Source organism: Bos javanicus, chromosome 19 (genome assembly GCF_032452875.1).
Source record: "Bos javanicus breed banteng chromosome 19, ARS-OSU_banteng_1.0, whole genome shotgun sequence".
Taxonomy (NCBI): Eukaryota; Metazoa; Chordata; class Mammalia; order Artiodactyla; family Bovidae; genus Bos; species Bos javanicus.
Window position 1 is genome coordinate 23,116,941 of NC_083886.1, and position 16,213 is coordinate 23,133,153.

Sequence of the window (16,213 nt, forward strand, 5' to 3'; positions counted from 1 at the left end):
ACCACCAGGGAGAAGAATAACGACTGCAGCAGTAATAAAGGGGCGCCACTGCCCTGCTGCTCTGACCCTAATTCTTAGCTCAGCGTTTGCAGGCATGACTGAGTCAGAGTAAGGTCCCTAGTTGCCCCCTTGGAATTCTTTCAGTGCGGATTGAGTTCTCCCCGCTGTCTTCTCGCTAAGCCCCACCCCGCTCGCCCATCTCACCACCCCATCCTTCCCAGGACCTGCTGAAGCACACACCTGTGGACCATCCAGACTACCCGCTGCTACAGGATGCCCTCCGCATCTCCCAGAACTTCCTGTCCAGCATCAACGAGGACATCGACCCCCGCCGGACTGCAGTCACAACCCCCAAGGGGGAGGTGAGCTCAGGATCTAGTGGGGCTTGGCCCCCAGGGTGAGGAGGGTGCCCGGCACCAGCTCGCCCATCCCTGCTGTCCTGCACACATGGGCACCACCGCCCGATGCCCGGTGGCTCTCCAACCCTGACCCCTCAGTCCCAGCCAAGGACAGGCCTTCAGGTCCTGGGCCAACCGCTTAAAGTCCAGCATCTCATTAATCTTCATAATGGTCCACGGAGGCAGATGAGGAAACTGGGGCCTGGAGAGTCTCTCCAGGTCTCCCGCACAAGGTCTCTTGGCTATCAGTGTTGGAACTGGATCCCAGAGGCTCAGGGTCCCTGACCTCTGGGCCGTGGACTGGTACCTCCTATCACATCAGCAGCAGCATTAGACTAGACATAAAGGGCACAGTAAATGTGATGAGCCTGAATCATCCCGAAACCATCCCCCTCACCCTCCGTTTATGGAAAGTTGTCTTCCACGAAATCAGTCCCTGGTGCTGGAAAGATTGAGGACCGCAGCCATAGCTGGGGTGTTCTGTCAGCAAGCCTCAGACACTGACCCCCGCACCAGGGCTCTGTCTGTCTCATTCTTGAATGCAGCCACCTCCTCTGGGCAGCATGGTGTCCTCAGGGTCCTCTGGAAAATAATGGCTCAGGCAGAGGGAGCTTGGAGAGTCAGGGAGAGGTGGCTGAAGCTGCCAGGTGACTGAACTGTCCCAGGTGGGCGCCTGGATGTGGCTAGCAGCTCCAGTTCCCTGGGGGCCCTTTTTGCTAGAGGAGTGGGGGTGCCTCAGTGAGGGGAAGCAATTTGAAGAATCAGAGGGACAGTTAGCTGCGTGGGTCAGCAGCCTGACCCACATATGGAGCTTCCTGTCCAGAAGAGGTAATTAAGTGGCGTTCAGGAGTGAAGGCTGGCTGCCTTTCTGCTCCTTTGTAGTGTTTATGAAGTTCCAGTGTCTCCTGGGGAGGGAAGTAATGAGGGGCAGGATCTGGGGATTGGCTAATGGGACCAGCGCGCTGTCCCTGCATGTAGCCCCAGCCCCGGTTTGCAGACCCTGGAATGTCACCAGCTGGTTTGACTCTAAGGATGTCTGAGAGATCTCCAGAGGCCCTCGAGCACGACCAGTTTGGGATTGTTTTAATAGTGTGCTCTCTACGTGCTCACCTACATACGCAGCATATATAGGTCACACAGAGAAGCCTGAGACAGACCGTGACAGCCCCACAGAGGCCCGCGGGCTCAGGGTGGTGGGGAGGAGGCTCTGGAAGTTACGCGTGGAGCGAAATGCTCCAGACCAGCCAGAGCCCAGGGTAGAGACAGCTGCAGGATCCCCAGGACACTGCGACAGCCCCACGGAGGGAAGCCCAGGGTCCCCCATCCAGCCGCCTGAGGCGGGTTGCAGAAGCCACTCAAGAAGCAGAGGCCTGAGTGGTTCTGCAGATCAAAGTTCCGCTGTAACAAGATCAACATCTTAGGCAGAGTTAGGGAGGCGTTTCTAGGGTGGAGGTGGGTGGGGTATGTATGACCCAGGTGGGTCCATCCAGGGATGAGCTGTTGAGGGCTGCGGAGAAATGGAAAGCTACCACTTGTGGGTCATATATTACATGCCAGGCACTCTACTGACTCTTCTACATATACCATGGCTCCTATGCTATGGGGGCCAACGTCATTGTCTCCATTTTACAGATGCTAAGACTGAGGCTCAGAGAAGTCGGGGAACTTACCCCCAGGATCTCAGCCAGGAAGTGGCAGAGTCTGGATTTAAGCCCGTGGTAGATTAGGTGTTAGCTATGAGCTCAGTCATGTCCTACTCTGCAACCCTATGGACTGTAGCCTGCCGGGTTCCTCTGTCCATGGAATTTTCCAGGCAAGAATACTAGAGCTGGGTGCCATTCCCCACTCCAGGGGATCTTCCTGACCCAGGGATCAAACCCGCATCTTTTGCGTCTCCTGCACTGGCAGGTGGATTCTTTACTGCTGTGCCACCTTGGAATCCCCAAGCCTGGGTGCCTGACCCCAAAGCCAGTGCTGCTAACCACCAGGCACTATGGTCCCTCCCTGGAGCCCTACCCCCACCCCCACCCCCACAGCTGGATGGGTGCAGGCTGGGCCCTGGGCTGACCCCCCTGAGCAGGCGGGGGTGGGTCTCTCTCAGACGCGGCAACTGGTGAAGGACGGCTTCCTAGTGGAAGTGTCAGAGGGCTCCCGGAAACTGCGGCACGTCTTCCTCTTCACCGACGTCCTCCTGTGCGCCAAGCTAAAGAAGACATCAGCGGGGTGAGTGTGCAGGGGGGTTGGTGGGCGGGGGGAACTAGACCCCACCCCCCAGTGGAGCCTGTCAGCAGCCTGGGGCCATCTGCATTTTTTTCCCCCTTTTTAAAAACATATTAATTAATTTTATTTTACTTCATAGCCTTTTTCTAAAAATAAATCATGGTTTTAATTATAAATATAATACAACCAAATTATAGGGGGTGGGAAATAAACCCTGTCACCCACCCGAACATAAGCATCAGTCTCCTGCTGCTATATTTCCTTCCAGTTTTTTTTAAATGTTCTTTTTTTTTTCATATACTTGTAATCAGAGTGAATACCCAATTTGGGGCTCTGCTTTTTCCATTTCACGTCATAAGCATTTTCCCTGTTGCTGCTTAATCTTCATAATCATCATTTTACTTTCCTGCATGATGTTACAAGTGGATATGCCATAATTTACTTAAGCATTCTCCTTTTATTAGACAGCTCTAAATTTTTGCTAACTGCAATTCAGTGAATATTCATTAAATCTGATTCTACCATTTATTGAGTGCTTGTGCCATGCCAGGTGCCATGACAAATGCTTTGAATATATTATTTCTAATCTCCCCAGTGACTTCACAAAGTAGGTATTATTATCCCCATCTCACAGATGAGAAAAAAGGCTTAGGAAAGTGAAATAAGTTGCCCAAGGTCATAGAACTAAAGTAGAGGAAACAGGATTTGAACCTTCATCTGACTTGAAAGCTGCTTTTGAGCTCCATCTCTGTACCCAGTGACTAGAGTGTCTCTGTCACAAGCAGAAAAGGTTCTTCAATATGTTTTCCTACGGGGTTCTTCAATATGTATTCCTACGGTCTTCCAGCCTTATTTTCTTACCACCTATGGTGTGCTGAGGGAGGCAGGCCACAGGCTTAATATTGCAGGGAGGTACAAAGCGAAGTCCTGGGGAAAGTGAGAGAAGGAGAAGCTATTATTCTGAGTTTCAGTAGAGGGGATGACGTTTGAGATGATTCTAAAGCAGAGGTGACAGTCGTAAGCACACATACCTCTGCGTTAAGTCCTTTGCCCACGGCAGACATTACTAGTGGATCACAGCACTATTTCTCGTTGGACTTGGATGTGGCTTTATAATCCTCAACTCATTATCCCATGTGACTTCTATTGATAAGAGGTGGCATTCAAAATTACATCTGTATTGTATCTCTAGCTAAGAAGATAAAGAATGTAAGTTATGTATAGAGAAGCTGGAAGGGAAGGAAGAGTTGGATGGGGAACAGGAGAGACCACTCTTGCTGAGACACTAGAGGTTTGGGCTGCCTAAGAATGTCAGTCGTCTTGGGCCAGAAGAATGTCAGGCTGGAGGTCCAGAGCCCTTACCGCTGCCTGACCATGCTGCTGCTGCTGAGTCTCGTCAGTCGTGTCTGACTCTGTGCGACCCCAGAGACGGCAGCCCACCAGGCTCCCCGGTCCCTGGGATTCTCCAGGCAAGAACACTGGAGTGGGTTGCCATTGCCTGACCCTCTGACTACCATTATTCCACGAATGTTTCCTGATCAGGCTCCTCAGGGTGTGGATCATTCTTGCCTGTGACGAGTTCTCAGTCAGTCCCTGTCAGGTGGTTTTGGTTCTAGTGATTCGAGCCTGAAGATCCAGTTCCTCCGTGGCTCACATCTCCCTCTGACCTGTTTGCAGGAAGCACCAGCAGTATGACTGCAAATGGTACATCCCCCTGGCTGACCTAGTGTTTCCATCCCCTGAGGAGTCTGAAGCCAGTCCCCAGGTGCACCCCTTCCCAGACCACGAGCTGGAGGACATGAAAATGAAGATCTCTGCCCTTAAGAGTGAGATCCAGAAGGAGGTGAGCAGAGCCTGGCATCAGCTGGGGCTGAGAAGGTGGCCATTTTCATTGTGGACCTTGGAATTGGGTGTGCCAGGGAAATGGAGGAAGAAGTGATAAAATTTGGGAGTCTGACAAGGGAGGCAGGATGTAAGAGAGGAAGGCCTTTCTTTACAATCTTCAAGATAACATGTCTGACCATGACACATGAGCACTGGGCAGATAGAAGTCGGGCCAAGGAGTCAGTGCTCAGAATTTAGTGGGGTTAATTATGGGACGTTTCCTGGGGAACAGTGTATGCCAAACACTGCAAGAGCAAGAGGAGAAAAAGTCTTCTTAAGGAAAAGCAGGATGTGTGAGAAAGGAAGGGCCTGGGAGTCTCCTCAGAAATTGACAGGTCGAGTAGGCAGATAAATAAACAGAGGCGGCTTTGGAGATCACTTGGTCTAAAAATGCACAGAAGCTTGTATCCTGATAGAGAACTGAGATTCTGTCAAACATACATGGAACATTTACAGATAATTTAACATGTATTAGGCTGCGTTTTGCTGTTGTTCGGTTGCTAAGTTCACGTCCAGCTCTTTGTGATCCCACGGACTGCGACACATCCGGCTTCCCTGTCCTTCACTGTCTCCCTGAGTGTGCTCAAATTCATGTCCATTGAATCAGTGATGCCGTCCAACCATCTCATCCTCTCTTTCCCCCTTCTCCTGCCCTCAGTTTTTCTCAGCACCAGGGTCTTTTCCAATGAGTTGGCTCTTCCATCAGATGGCCAAAGTATTGGAACTTCAGCATCAGTCCTTCTAATGAATATTCAGGGTTGACTTCCTTTCAGATTGACTGGTTTAGTCTCCTTGTAATCCAAGGGACTCTCAAGAGTCCTCTCTGGCACCACAATTCAGAAGTGTCAGTTTTTTTGGAATAGGAAATCTCAAGTTTAAAAAAAAAAAAAAAGTGTACTGGTCATGTTCACAAACAACAATGCAGTAAATTAGAAGTCAACAACTAGAATATAGTTAAATTATATACCTGGGAAGTTAAAACTTTCCAGGTAAAGAGGAAATCAAAAGGGAAACTGCAAATTATTTAGACCTGCATGAAAATGAGAGCACTCCATATTAAAACCCAGGGGATACAGCCAAAGTGCTCTTTAGAGGAAAATGTACAGCCTTAAGTTCATTATATTTGAAAACAGTGGCTAGAGGAAAACACCCAGAAGGAACCTTCCCCAGGAATGGAAAGAAGAGCATGGCGGGGCTTGGTTAGTTGGCCTTGGTGCTTCTCTTCACCCATCCAGGCTTGGCTTAGGCCTCGCGTCCCCAGATGAGCCTTCCCCGATGTCTCCCCACTGTTGGGGGTTTCGGTTGGGTGCGTGCTTCTCTTCACCCATCCAGGCTTGGCTTAGGCCTCGCGTCCCCAGATGAGCTTTCCCCGATGTCTCCCCACTGTTGGGGGTTTCGGTTGGGTGCCTGGCTTCCTGGTTCTTGATGATTACCTCTTTGCTTGGCTTTATTGATGCTGAGTTGTTATTGCACACTCTGCTGTCTCTCTTCCCCACTAGAATTTCAGCTCCAGGGAGGGGACTGTTTTCTTCAGTTCTGTGCGCTAATGCTCAGTTGCTAGCCTGCCAGGCTCCTCTGTCCATGGGACTCTCCAGGCAAGAATACTGGAGTGGGTTGCCATTTCCTACTCCAGGGGATCTTCCAGACCCAGGAATCTAACCAGCGTCTCTTGCATCTCCTGCATTGGCAGGCACATGCTTTATCACTGTGCCACCTGGGAAGTCCCCTATGTCCTACTACTTAACATGTAATAAATAGGTGCTTTATGAAAAGTTGTTGAAGGACACATGCCCAGATGGCTTCTAAGGATTCTTTCAACCCAGATATCTTTCTCTGAACAGAGGAGAGGAAAACCACAGTAATAACCCAGGGATGTTTGGGTCATGAGAATGTCCTACCCCTGTGGCTCAGCTGGTAAAGAATCCACCTGCAGTGCAGGAGACCTGGGTTCGATCCCTGGGTTGGGAAGATCCCCTGGAGAAGGAAAAGGCTACCTGCTCCAGTGTCCTGGTCTGGAGAATTCCATGGACTGTATAGTCCACGGGGTCGCAAAGAGTTGGACACGACTGAGCGGCTTTCACTTTCACAGTGTCTAGGACTGGGGTACACCTGCCCGGAGGGAGCCCCCTGAGCAGCACAGGTGTCCTCCTAAACAGCCAGCCTCAGGGGAGCCTATTTCCTCAGTTGGGTCTGCCAGCATCTGCACATCAGGGGCATCCCGTATGCGTGTCCCTCACCCAGTCCTGGGAGCTGCAGGCTCTGGGCCCTCCGTCCTGCCCCATGTGTGCAGACGTGGCCTTCTGCTTCATTGAATCCATGCTTACTGACGGCTGCAGGGCTGTGCCAGATGCTCACAGACCTCCTCATCCAGTGGAGAAGGCACACATTCTTCTGTGTGACCGCAACACGTGACACAGCGTGATGAGAGTCACTGGAGATGCACGGTGTTGTTCTCTGAGTCACAGAAGCAGCAGCAATTTATTCTTTCAATAATATTTTTAAGCCTAATTTTTTCCCTAATCCCCAGTGTCACACTGACTTCTTATAACAAGAAATACAATACCAAAGTGCGTAGAATAGAACTTCTTACCTTCCCCCCATCATTCCTAGTTTGAGATATATTCTTCTAGACGCTCCTGTGTTTACACGTGTGTGTGTATGTATTTTTTGATGAGACTACACGTGCCGTTTTGCAGTTTCATCTGTCAGATCCTTTTTCACAACTGTATCCTGTTCTCACTCGACGGCACAACATATTTGGGTCTTTAGATGGGTTCTCCTTCTTTCCTCGGCACTTCTATTTCTTCCCGGCAGATCCCCTACGAGCAGGATGTCTGGGGCAGAGGGCTTGCGCATTTCATCGCCAGGTTTACGGCTGCAAAGTTTGCATCCGATCGTGTTCCCTCCAGCAGTGTGTCATCGTCTGTTCCCCCACAGTGTCACAGCACCGGCTGTGAGCAATTGTCACAATTCTGCCAGTCTAGTGGGTAAAAAAAAAAAAAAGCAGAGATGAATTCTAGCTGTAGAGCTTGAGGATGGCATTGGCACTGAGATGTGAAGCATAATAGTGGTTCATAAAAGGGAAGGGATCCTTTATACGATACAGACTGGAAAAACTGGAGACAGCTGAGATGGGGAGCAGCTTGTTAGAGAGCAGGGAATAATAGCGTGAGCCTGGGGTGGAAGATGTAGGGGATGTGTGGTGGGCGTGGAAGCTAGAACCCAGGCCTGGGGAGGCCCCATGGGGCCAGAGGCAGTGGGGGCTTTATGCTGAAAGGTGTGTGCTGCTTTTAAGCAGGGCGTCTCGGTGGTACCCAGAATTTAATTTATGGAGATGACTGAGTGATCGCCCAGAGATCTTGATGCCACTGGAAGATTTTTATTCCTTAGATTTATTTTATTACTTATAGTTTCCAGGAGTAGGTGGCATATGCCACGCCACGCAGAGCTATGTGGGAAAGCATGAGGTTTGGTCAAGAGACAGAAGGAGGGACTTCCTTGAGAGTCCAGTGGTTAAAACTCTATGCTTCCAATGCAGGGGTACAGGTTCCATCCCTCGTCTGGGGATCCCACATGCCATGCTGAGTGGGCAAAAAAAAAAAAAAGAGGCAGAAGGAGCATGGCAAGTGCGTGTCCCAGAGCCTAGATTGTGTTTTCCACAAGAAACAGCTTAGGACTGGCAAATTGAATAAGTCAGCAGGCTCTGGGCTAGAGCGGTCATATCTAGTTGCCCTGGGGTACTTAGGGCAGAAGAAATCCTGGCTTGTGTTAAAGGAGAGGATAAGGGGTGTGGACTCCAGACTGACTGGTTTGCACATGAAAGATGCACTCACAGGGAAGTCATGTAGTAGCCTAGGAATTATCATGTCCTGCGAGGAGCATTTTTTTCTGTGGCTGATTGGCCCTCCCAAGACATCAAATTGTCATAAAATATAGGAAAAAAAATGATGACTGTACAGAGGAATGCTGTATGTAGAACTACAGGGTGACAAGTGGAGTCCGAGTGCAAGGAGAACTGCCTGTGCCCTCTGTCCCCTGCAGAAAGCCAACAAAGGACAGAGCCGGGCCATCGAACGCCTGAAGAAGAAGATGTTTGAGAATGAGTTCTTACTGCTGCTCAATTCCCCCACAATCCCGTTTCGGATCCACAATCGGAATGGAAAGGTCAGAAAGGACGGAGATAGGACAGACAGCCCCCTTCCTCCAGGGCTGCCCACTCGCTATGGCTCCTGGCCCTGAACCTTCCCAACAAGGCTGCCATGGCTCCTGCCCTGGACTGCCTCCCCCACTCATGGACAGCCAGTGCCCTCTGCTGGCCATCACTGGCACTGCCACTCCCATCACCTGGCTTCCTAGGAGGAAGGCCTTCCTCCCACCTGCCTTCTTCTCCAAGCCTAGGGGTGCCTGGGTACAAAGGTGCTTTATTGGGGGCCCCAGAATCCAAAAATGTCCCGGGTCTGACTGTGGTCACTCTAGTGAATTCTCATCTCCTCTCTTCAGAGCTACCTGTTCCTACTGTCCTCAGACTATGAGAGGTCAGAGTGGAGAGAAGCGATTCAGAAACTGCAGAAGAAAGGTAATGCCCCACCTCTGCTCTACGCTGCGCTGCTGGTGTCCGTGGCAAGAGAGGGCCTTCTGCATTTCCAAGCACTTTGATGTCCACTGGCTCCTCTTTAGCCATCCTAGTTACTCTGTAAAATGCCAGGGCAGTAACATCTTAACTGATGTTACTGATCAGTTGAGGCCCAAAGAATTTAGGTGATTTGCTTAAGAATGTATAGTGAATTGTCAGCAGGACTGGACCCAGAGCCCAGAGTTACCCGTCTGTCTTGCTGTCATGTACATAATTCATGAACCTCTCCAATTAGATCCTGCGCTTCTTATCCTTGTGGCAGCACCCCTGACTCTCCCCAGCTGAGTGTCTACTCCCCCTTCCAATGACCAACTCTGCCCTTAGAGCTAATCTTTTTTTCCTGAAGTAGCCCTCAAAGAAGAGCAGTGGGTCCTAGTGGACCTGTGAGGACATTCCGCTCTCTCTTGGCTCCTCCTACAGATCTTCAGGCCTTTGTCCTGAGCTCGGTGGAGCTCCAGGTGCTCACAGGATCCTGTTTCAAACTTAGGACTGTACACAACATTCCTGTCACCAGCAATAAAGACGGTAAGATCTGGAATCCGAGGTTGCTCAATCAGCGGGTCCAAGCCCCCGGGGTATTGCCAGGGCCTTCCACAAACACCTAGCTGGTCACTTGGCTACCAGTAGCTGACCTCTGCTCCGCTGAGCTGGGAAGACTCAGTTGCCAGATACACAGGGAGTTTGAACAGATGTTTTTCTCTGCTGAGTCCCTGGATGATGCCCAACTCCTCCCTGGCGACCTCTGGCTGAAGAGAAGAATCTGGCGTCCTGGTGCACTGGGACTGTGATGTTAATATGTTTGTGGAAGCAGAAGGCTAAGCCTGGGGCAGGGTGGTGGTGGAGCACAAGGTGTGGATTAGAGTGTGAGAAATAAGGCTGGACCCGCTCTTTGGCACAGAGTGACTTATGTTGGTTAATTTCCACTTTGGAAGGCTAGACTGAGGAGGGCAGCAGTGGGATAGGCAGGATTCATAGGAGGAGGGAAAGTGCTCCCAGGGATCGGGACTTCCAGCCCAGGAGAAAGGTGTGGACTGACCACCCAGGCTGAGTGGAGGGAGTGCGTCAGCTCGCACTCCAGGCTGCAACAGACTGTGGACGCTTCTTCCTCTGGCCACCAGGTGGTGCTGTCGGACCGAGGCGCAGACTTGCTCCCATCCTTTGTGTAACCAACCAGCCAGGGGTGAGGCCGGGGAGGAAGCAGGCCTCTCATCACCGTCTTCCCTGGGGGGCTTTTCTCTCTTGCAGACGACGAGTCTCCAGGGCTCTATGGCTTCCTCCATGTCATCGTCCATTCTGCCAAGGGGTTTAAGCAGTCAGCCAGTAAGTACCCATGACCACCTGCCCCAGGAAGAGGCTTCGTTGTTCATCCTTCCTGTGGACCCATTGCATGGGGCCTCCCACCTGCTCTGCCTTGGTCTGCCCAGGCTGGGGCCCTGCCAGCTGCTTTGAGGTGTGGCATTCCCCTAAAGGCCAGGAGCTAGCTCCTCTTGGCAGGGGTTCATCCCTGCGCTCTGTCTCCAAAGTCTGCTCTGCCCTAAGCCCTTCTCTACCCCCAGGTATCAGAAATATGGGGCTCCAATCCCACATCCGCAGATCGCAAGCTGTGTGACCTTGGGCAAATCTCTTAACCTCTCTGAGCCTTCTCTTTTTTCTACAAAAAGGGCAATACTTACCTAAGAGCTGGCTTAAGTATGAGCTTTATGTGTAGGGCCAGTGCCCTGCTACTACACATTCTTTTTCCTTCTTTATCACCATCTGCTGTGTCCGTGCAGTTCTTAGTATTTTACAAGATACAGTTACATTTTTATCTAACTTTTCTCCCTGTAGGAATTTGTGAGTTAGGCAGCTGATAGTTTCTTCCCATTTGCCAGATGAGAAAACTGAGTCACAGAGAAAGAAAAGGACTTGGTATTATATAGGATCAGAAACCTGACTCCTCTCCCTCCCTCCTCTTCCCCTCTGGTAAGATCTGCCCTCTGCCTCTCTTCCTACAGCGCACCACACAGAGGGTATGCCATTGACTCGCAAACAGTCATTCAATTAACATTCTCTGTGACACCTGGATTCCCGCAGCAAATCTGCCTGCCTTCTCTGTGTTCCCATCACCCTGGGGCAGCACCTGTCATACTTTTTTGTCACTTAAAATGTGCTTCATGCACTGTGAGTTCTGAGAGGACAGGAGCCACGTCTCCTTCATCGCTGAATGAACAAGAGCTCAAAATGCTGAACGAAGTAGTTTATTTCCAGATGCCTATTGTGCTGCCGGGTCCCTTATTAGGTGTTAGAGAAAATGCAGATGTGGCCAGTGAGCTGACAGTGGTTGGCACATTCAGGGCTTTTTCGGGTGCATTATCTGCTCTGAGCCTCCTGGCACCCTTTCTAGGTTGCTGATGCCATTCCCACTTGTCACACAAAGAAGCTGAGGCCAGAAAGCTCCAGGGACTTTCCCAGGGCGGCCCAGCAGGGCACACAGATGATGGAGTTGAATCCATGCCTTCTGACACCGAGGCCCACGCTTTCCCCTCTAGAGCACCGTTTCTCTCAGTGTGGCCAGGACCCCCTCGCGCATCACTCGGGCTGTGCTGGCGAAACAGCACCAGTTTCCTGGATGCCCCCAGACCCACAGAATCTGCTGATGGGGGCATTGCCTGGGAATATTCCTCATCAGTCAGCTCCTTGGGGCTGCTCCACACACCAAGTCTGCAGCCCACTGAGCTGGACGGGGGCCCTCATGTCTCCATGGTGACCAGATGTCTCCCCCTTCCTGTCTCTCTGCCTCCTGTCAGCTGGAATAGGCCTCAGGAGCAGGCCCATTAGGGTAGGGCGTCCCACTCCCCCAGAGCAGGGGTCCGACCTCTCAGACTGGGTTGGGGTGCTCAGACACGGGGTGAGTTACGGCTCCAGAGTCTCCCCTTGGCCTCCAGCCAGTCCTCACCTCCCTCCGCCAGCCCCCTGACCCGCTCGGACATTTCTTCTGACTCAGGCTTTGTGAATCTTCAGTCACGGCTGCTTGTCCTAGTAAACTGATCAGGTCCACACAGTCCAGCCTGGCCTGCAGGCACCATCGTCTTGACCGGAGGAGAGCAGTCAGGCACAGAGAGGGGGTGGTTTGCGCAGAGCTAGGATTTGACCCAGACAGGCCGACTCCAAAGCCCTCCCTTTTATACCAGAACTAGTCCCTGATGGGGATTCCCTCACAGGGGAGCCAGTGAAGGGACACTTCACGTCCATCCATCTCTCAGCTGCCCAGACGCGCTCTCTGCTCTGATGGGGGCCCGTTAGGCCTTCTGCTTCATTCGCCTGTTCACCTGTGCCCTGCTCAGATACCTGCTGTGCTCAGATACCTGGTTACATCCAGTCTCCATCACACACAGTGAGGGACAGCTCTCCCCAGTCTTAGCTCTGCAGGAGAGTCCTGATGGAGAACAGCCCAGCTGGGTAGCTCCTGGGGCCTGGGAGGGGCATGTACAGCCACCCTCTGACCTCCGCCCCCTGCCCCTGATTCACACTAGAGGACTGGCTGTGGTTCCCCAAAGTCACCCCCCAGCACACACCATTGCCTTGGGAAACAACCTAGTCAGTGCCCAGGGAGGGGCAGGCTGCGGGGCCTGAGGCTGGGCGGGCATGTGGATTTGCAGAGCGCCCACGGGAACCCTGGGAAGACTGATGCATGATCCCCCTTCCCTCCTGGGTTCCTGAGCCCTGGGCCTCATTCGGTGTCTCTGCCTGTCCCCACAGACCTGTACTGTACCCTGGAGGTGGATTCCTTTGGCTACTTTGTCAGCAAAGCCAAAACCAGGGTGTTCCGGGACACAACAGAGCCCAAGTGGGACGAGGTGAGTGGTCCCTGCCGGGACCCCGGGCTCATCCCCCACCGTGCCCACCCTGCTCCCGGCGCTCTTGTCCTATTGTCTGGGGATGGCCAAGCCTGCTGCTGGGCCAGCTCTGTCCCTCTGCCCTCCCCTCCCTGCTCATCTGGCTTCTGATCTTGGGTTTGTGTCTAGACACAGGGTTATATTATAGTTCGGGGTCTCCCATCCAAGTACTAATCAGGCCCGACCCTGCTTAGCTTCCAAGATCAGATGAGATAAGGAGCGTACAGTTCAGGGTCTAGACTCCCCTTCCTCAGTGATTCCTAGGCCTCCGGAGCTCCAGAGAATGAGGAAGCTGCTCCAGACCTCATGACGTGGTCCTCATGGGCCCGCCTCGCCCCCTCTCACCCTTGCAAAGGTGGGGCCCACCCTTGCTGGGAACCCAGGTCAGCTGCAGGCGTTCAGCATCCTGTCTCGTCTTTCCCCAGGAGTTCGAGATTGAGCTGGAGGGCTCTCAGTCCCTAAGGATCCTGTGCTACGAGAAGTGCTATGACAAGACCAAGGTCAACAAGGACAACAATGAGATCGTGGATAAGATCATGGGCAAAGGGCAGATTCAGGTGAGAAGCAGGCGCGGCCAGGGCACCAAGGCAAGGGTGCCTGGGAGGCAGTGCCAGTTGGGAAGGTGTCCTTCTCTTCTACCTTCTCGGTCAAGGTATTGGCCTTTGTGACTTGGGTTCACAGCTATCTTGAGCAAAGTTCCCCGAGGTCATCATTCTCCCCCTGCTGGAGATGCTGTCGTATTCTAGCCCCAGAAGCCCATGTGTGCCTGGTTCCTTGGGCTTCCGCATTTTGTGCACTCAGGTCATCCACACTCCTGCAGGGTAGCCTGGAAGGATGACAGTGCCACTGTTTACACATCCAGTCTGTGGCCTTCTGATGGCTCTTTTCCAGAAATACGATGTTAAGAAGGATTCTGAGGTTGTATCGTGAATGCTGTGTTAGATTAGCACTGTCTGCCATGGAAGCAGTGAGACCCCAAGCATGTGCCGCTTTACTGGAAGGGCTGAGGATGTAGCTGGGCTGCTAGGGGCTGACCTCTGACCCCACTGCAAGGTTTGCTGGGCTTGACTCGCCTGTGCCAGGAGCTTGTTGGCTTAGGGTGGGTCTTGTGGTCCAAGCAGATCCAGATAGGTCCTGAGTCCAGATATATGCACCACCCCAGCTCTTTTTCTTTGCCTTATAAATGTACGTAGGGAAAAGGGCTTTGTTTGCAGCCTGTGAGTTTGGAAATTCTGTTAAAGATGGTTGCTGTTCACTTAGCCTGTCAAGGGGATGTAGGCTTGGAGGCGTGGCGTTTGGTGTGGAGCCGTCCACATTCTGTCTGGCACCTTGCGTGGCCTTGTGCTTATCACACAAGTGGCCTGGTTTGGGAGTGGATTCTTTGACCGTGCAATCAAGGGAATCCGTAACTGACACGCCCTGGGATTGAGCGGTGGGCATTGGGTGCTCTGGGCTTCTTAGCAGCTGTGCCAGGTGTCCTCTGGGTGCAGGAGCTGAAGCTGAATGATGCTTTTTCCCAGGAAGCGTTTGTCCTCTGATGCGCTGCTGAGGCCGCAGAGTTTGGTATCTGACTCTTGGCTGGGTGTCCTCAGAGGCAGTGTCCCCTTGGGGGCTTGTGTGCTCCCCCTACCCTGTCTCAGGCACCTGTGTTTGAACGAGGAAGATGGCACTATTCGGTGGGGGCCCGGCCGTCCGCCTCATGACACCCAGTGTTCCTGAGCATAATCCCTTCTTAATGCTGAGGACCTGCACCTCACTCTTCAGCACCGTCGCCAGGGAGATGGTGCTGCCAGGCAACCAGGAGCCAGTCCTTCATTATTTAGGGAACAGGAGCTGATGCGAGCGAGCTCTAGATTTAGTCCCGGGAAGCGACTTCCTGCAGAATAAGGACTGGGAGCCCCATGTCCACGTCCCTGGGCTGCCCATCTGGCCCCAGGAGATGCCCAGCCAAAAAGCATGACGGTGCCCATGCCCTCCAGGCCATTAGTGGCTATGGGATGGAAGGGTTAAAATGGTGTTCTGAGCAGCCAGCTCAGGGAGCACCATGGACGCCAACCCCAGGGCTCCGCAAACCCGGATTCCAGGGCTCGATGGCCTCGTCCCCACCTGGACTCGCAGTCCTGTCGCTTCCCTCCCTCTCGCTGCTGTCAGCTGCATGGGCCCAGGGGAAACACGCCATAAATCATTACATCTTGGAGACAGGAGCAGATGGAGGTTGTGGGGGAAGGGGAAGAAGCCAGGTTATGTTTGGCAAAGCTGAGAGTGCAGTCTGGTAAGGAAAACGTTTCTGTGTTTAAGCTTCGAGGAATGTTAAACGCCTGGGAGTTGATATTAAAAGAAACACAAACCTTCCTGCTGCCAGCTGACCTGGGCCTGTGAGCGGCCAGTTCAGAGCCAGTGTCCTCTGGAGGGCTTTGAAGTCGCCCAGCCCTCAGCCCTCTGAGGCCCAGCCCTTGGTCTTCAGCCATGGAACCGTCTTGCCCGCCTTCTTCCTATGGATGGGGTGTGGAGAGGGGGTGGTCTGTCCCCACCAGGGGGTGCACCGTGCGTGTGAAGTCCACTCACCCTTCTGAGGATGCCCGGGCTGGGTTGGAGAGGCTACACGGAGCCATTTCCACATGGCCAGGCCCCACGGAGCCATGGAATGGTCTGTTCCCACAGCTCACTCCCACCTCCCTTTCCCGCTGGTGTCCAAGGAAGGGAGTTGGCACCGGCCTCTGGCACTTGGTTCCGTGCCCCTTCAGCAGGCGCCAAGGATGGCACTAAAGGTGGCCTCACAGTAGGGGCCGAGGCCTTGGGGCCATTCAGCTGGCCTGAAGGAAGGGCAGGGGGAGAAGGCCCGCCCCCTGTGGCCCCCACTTCTTCCTAAGGCCCTCCTCTCAGCCCATCCAGGGAACAGCCGGAGACCCCAGGCATTTCCTCCCAAGTGAGCTTCCCTCTCTGGTTGGCGGTAGGGGCAGGGACCCCAGAGCGGCAGGCTGGGGGCGAGGAAGGGGCGGCCTGGAGTGACGGACAAACAGCAGCGCTAATCACCAGTGTGTGTGTCCAGCATTTGCACTCTTGGAGGCTTGTTCCCAAATGTTCTCACGTGGTCCTTGCAACAGCTCTTCCGGGAAAAGGACAGTCGCATCCGCCCCATTTACAGACAAGGACGGAGCGGCCCTGGCGTCTCTACTGGCAGTGCAGGAAAGGCCCCGCTCTCT

At 53.0% G+C, this 16,213-nt stretch overlaps 1 protein-coding gene across 4 annotated transcripts in view; it reads left to right on the forward strand.

The window, feature by feature from the left end:
• Positions 1–16,213, forward strand: part of ABR (ABR activator of RhoGEF and GTPase) — a 188,360-nt gene that overhangs the window by 136,165 nt on the left and 35,982 nt on the right. For all 4 annotated transcript variants that reach the window (XM_061390600.1, XM_061390603.1, XM_061390601.1 and 1 more), the window contains 9 exons: positions 222–362; positions 2,500–2,621; positions 4,296–4,461; positions 8,544–8,666; positions 9,003–9,078; positions 9,556–9,660; positions 10,381–10,455; positions 12,874–12,971; positions 13,436–13,567. In XM_061390600.1, coding sequence (XP_061246584.1) covers positions 222–362; positions 2,500–2,621; positions 4,296–4,461; positions 8,544–8,666; positions 9,003–9,078; positions 9,556–9,660; positions 10,381–10,455; positions 12,874–12,971; positions 13,436–13,567 — 1,038 coding nt within the window. The remainder of the gene's footprint in view (positions 1–221; positions 363–2,499; positions 2,622–4,295; positions 4,462–8,543; positions 8,667–9,002; positions 9,079–9,555; positions 9,661–10,380; positions 10,456–12,873; positions 12,972–13,435; positions 13,568–16,213) is intronic.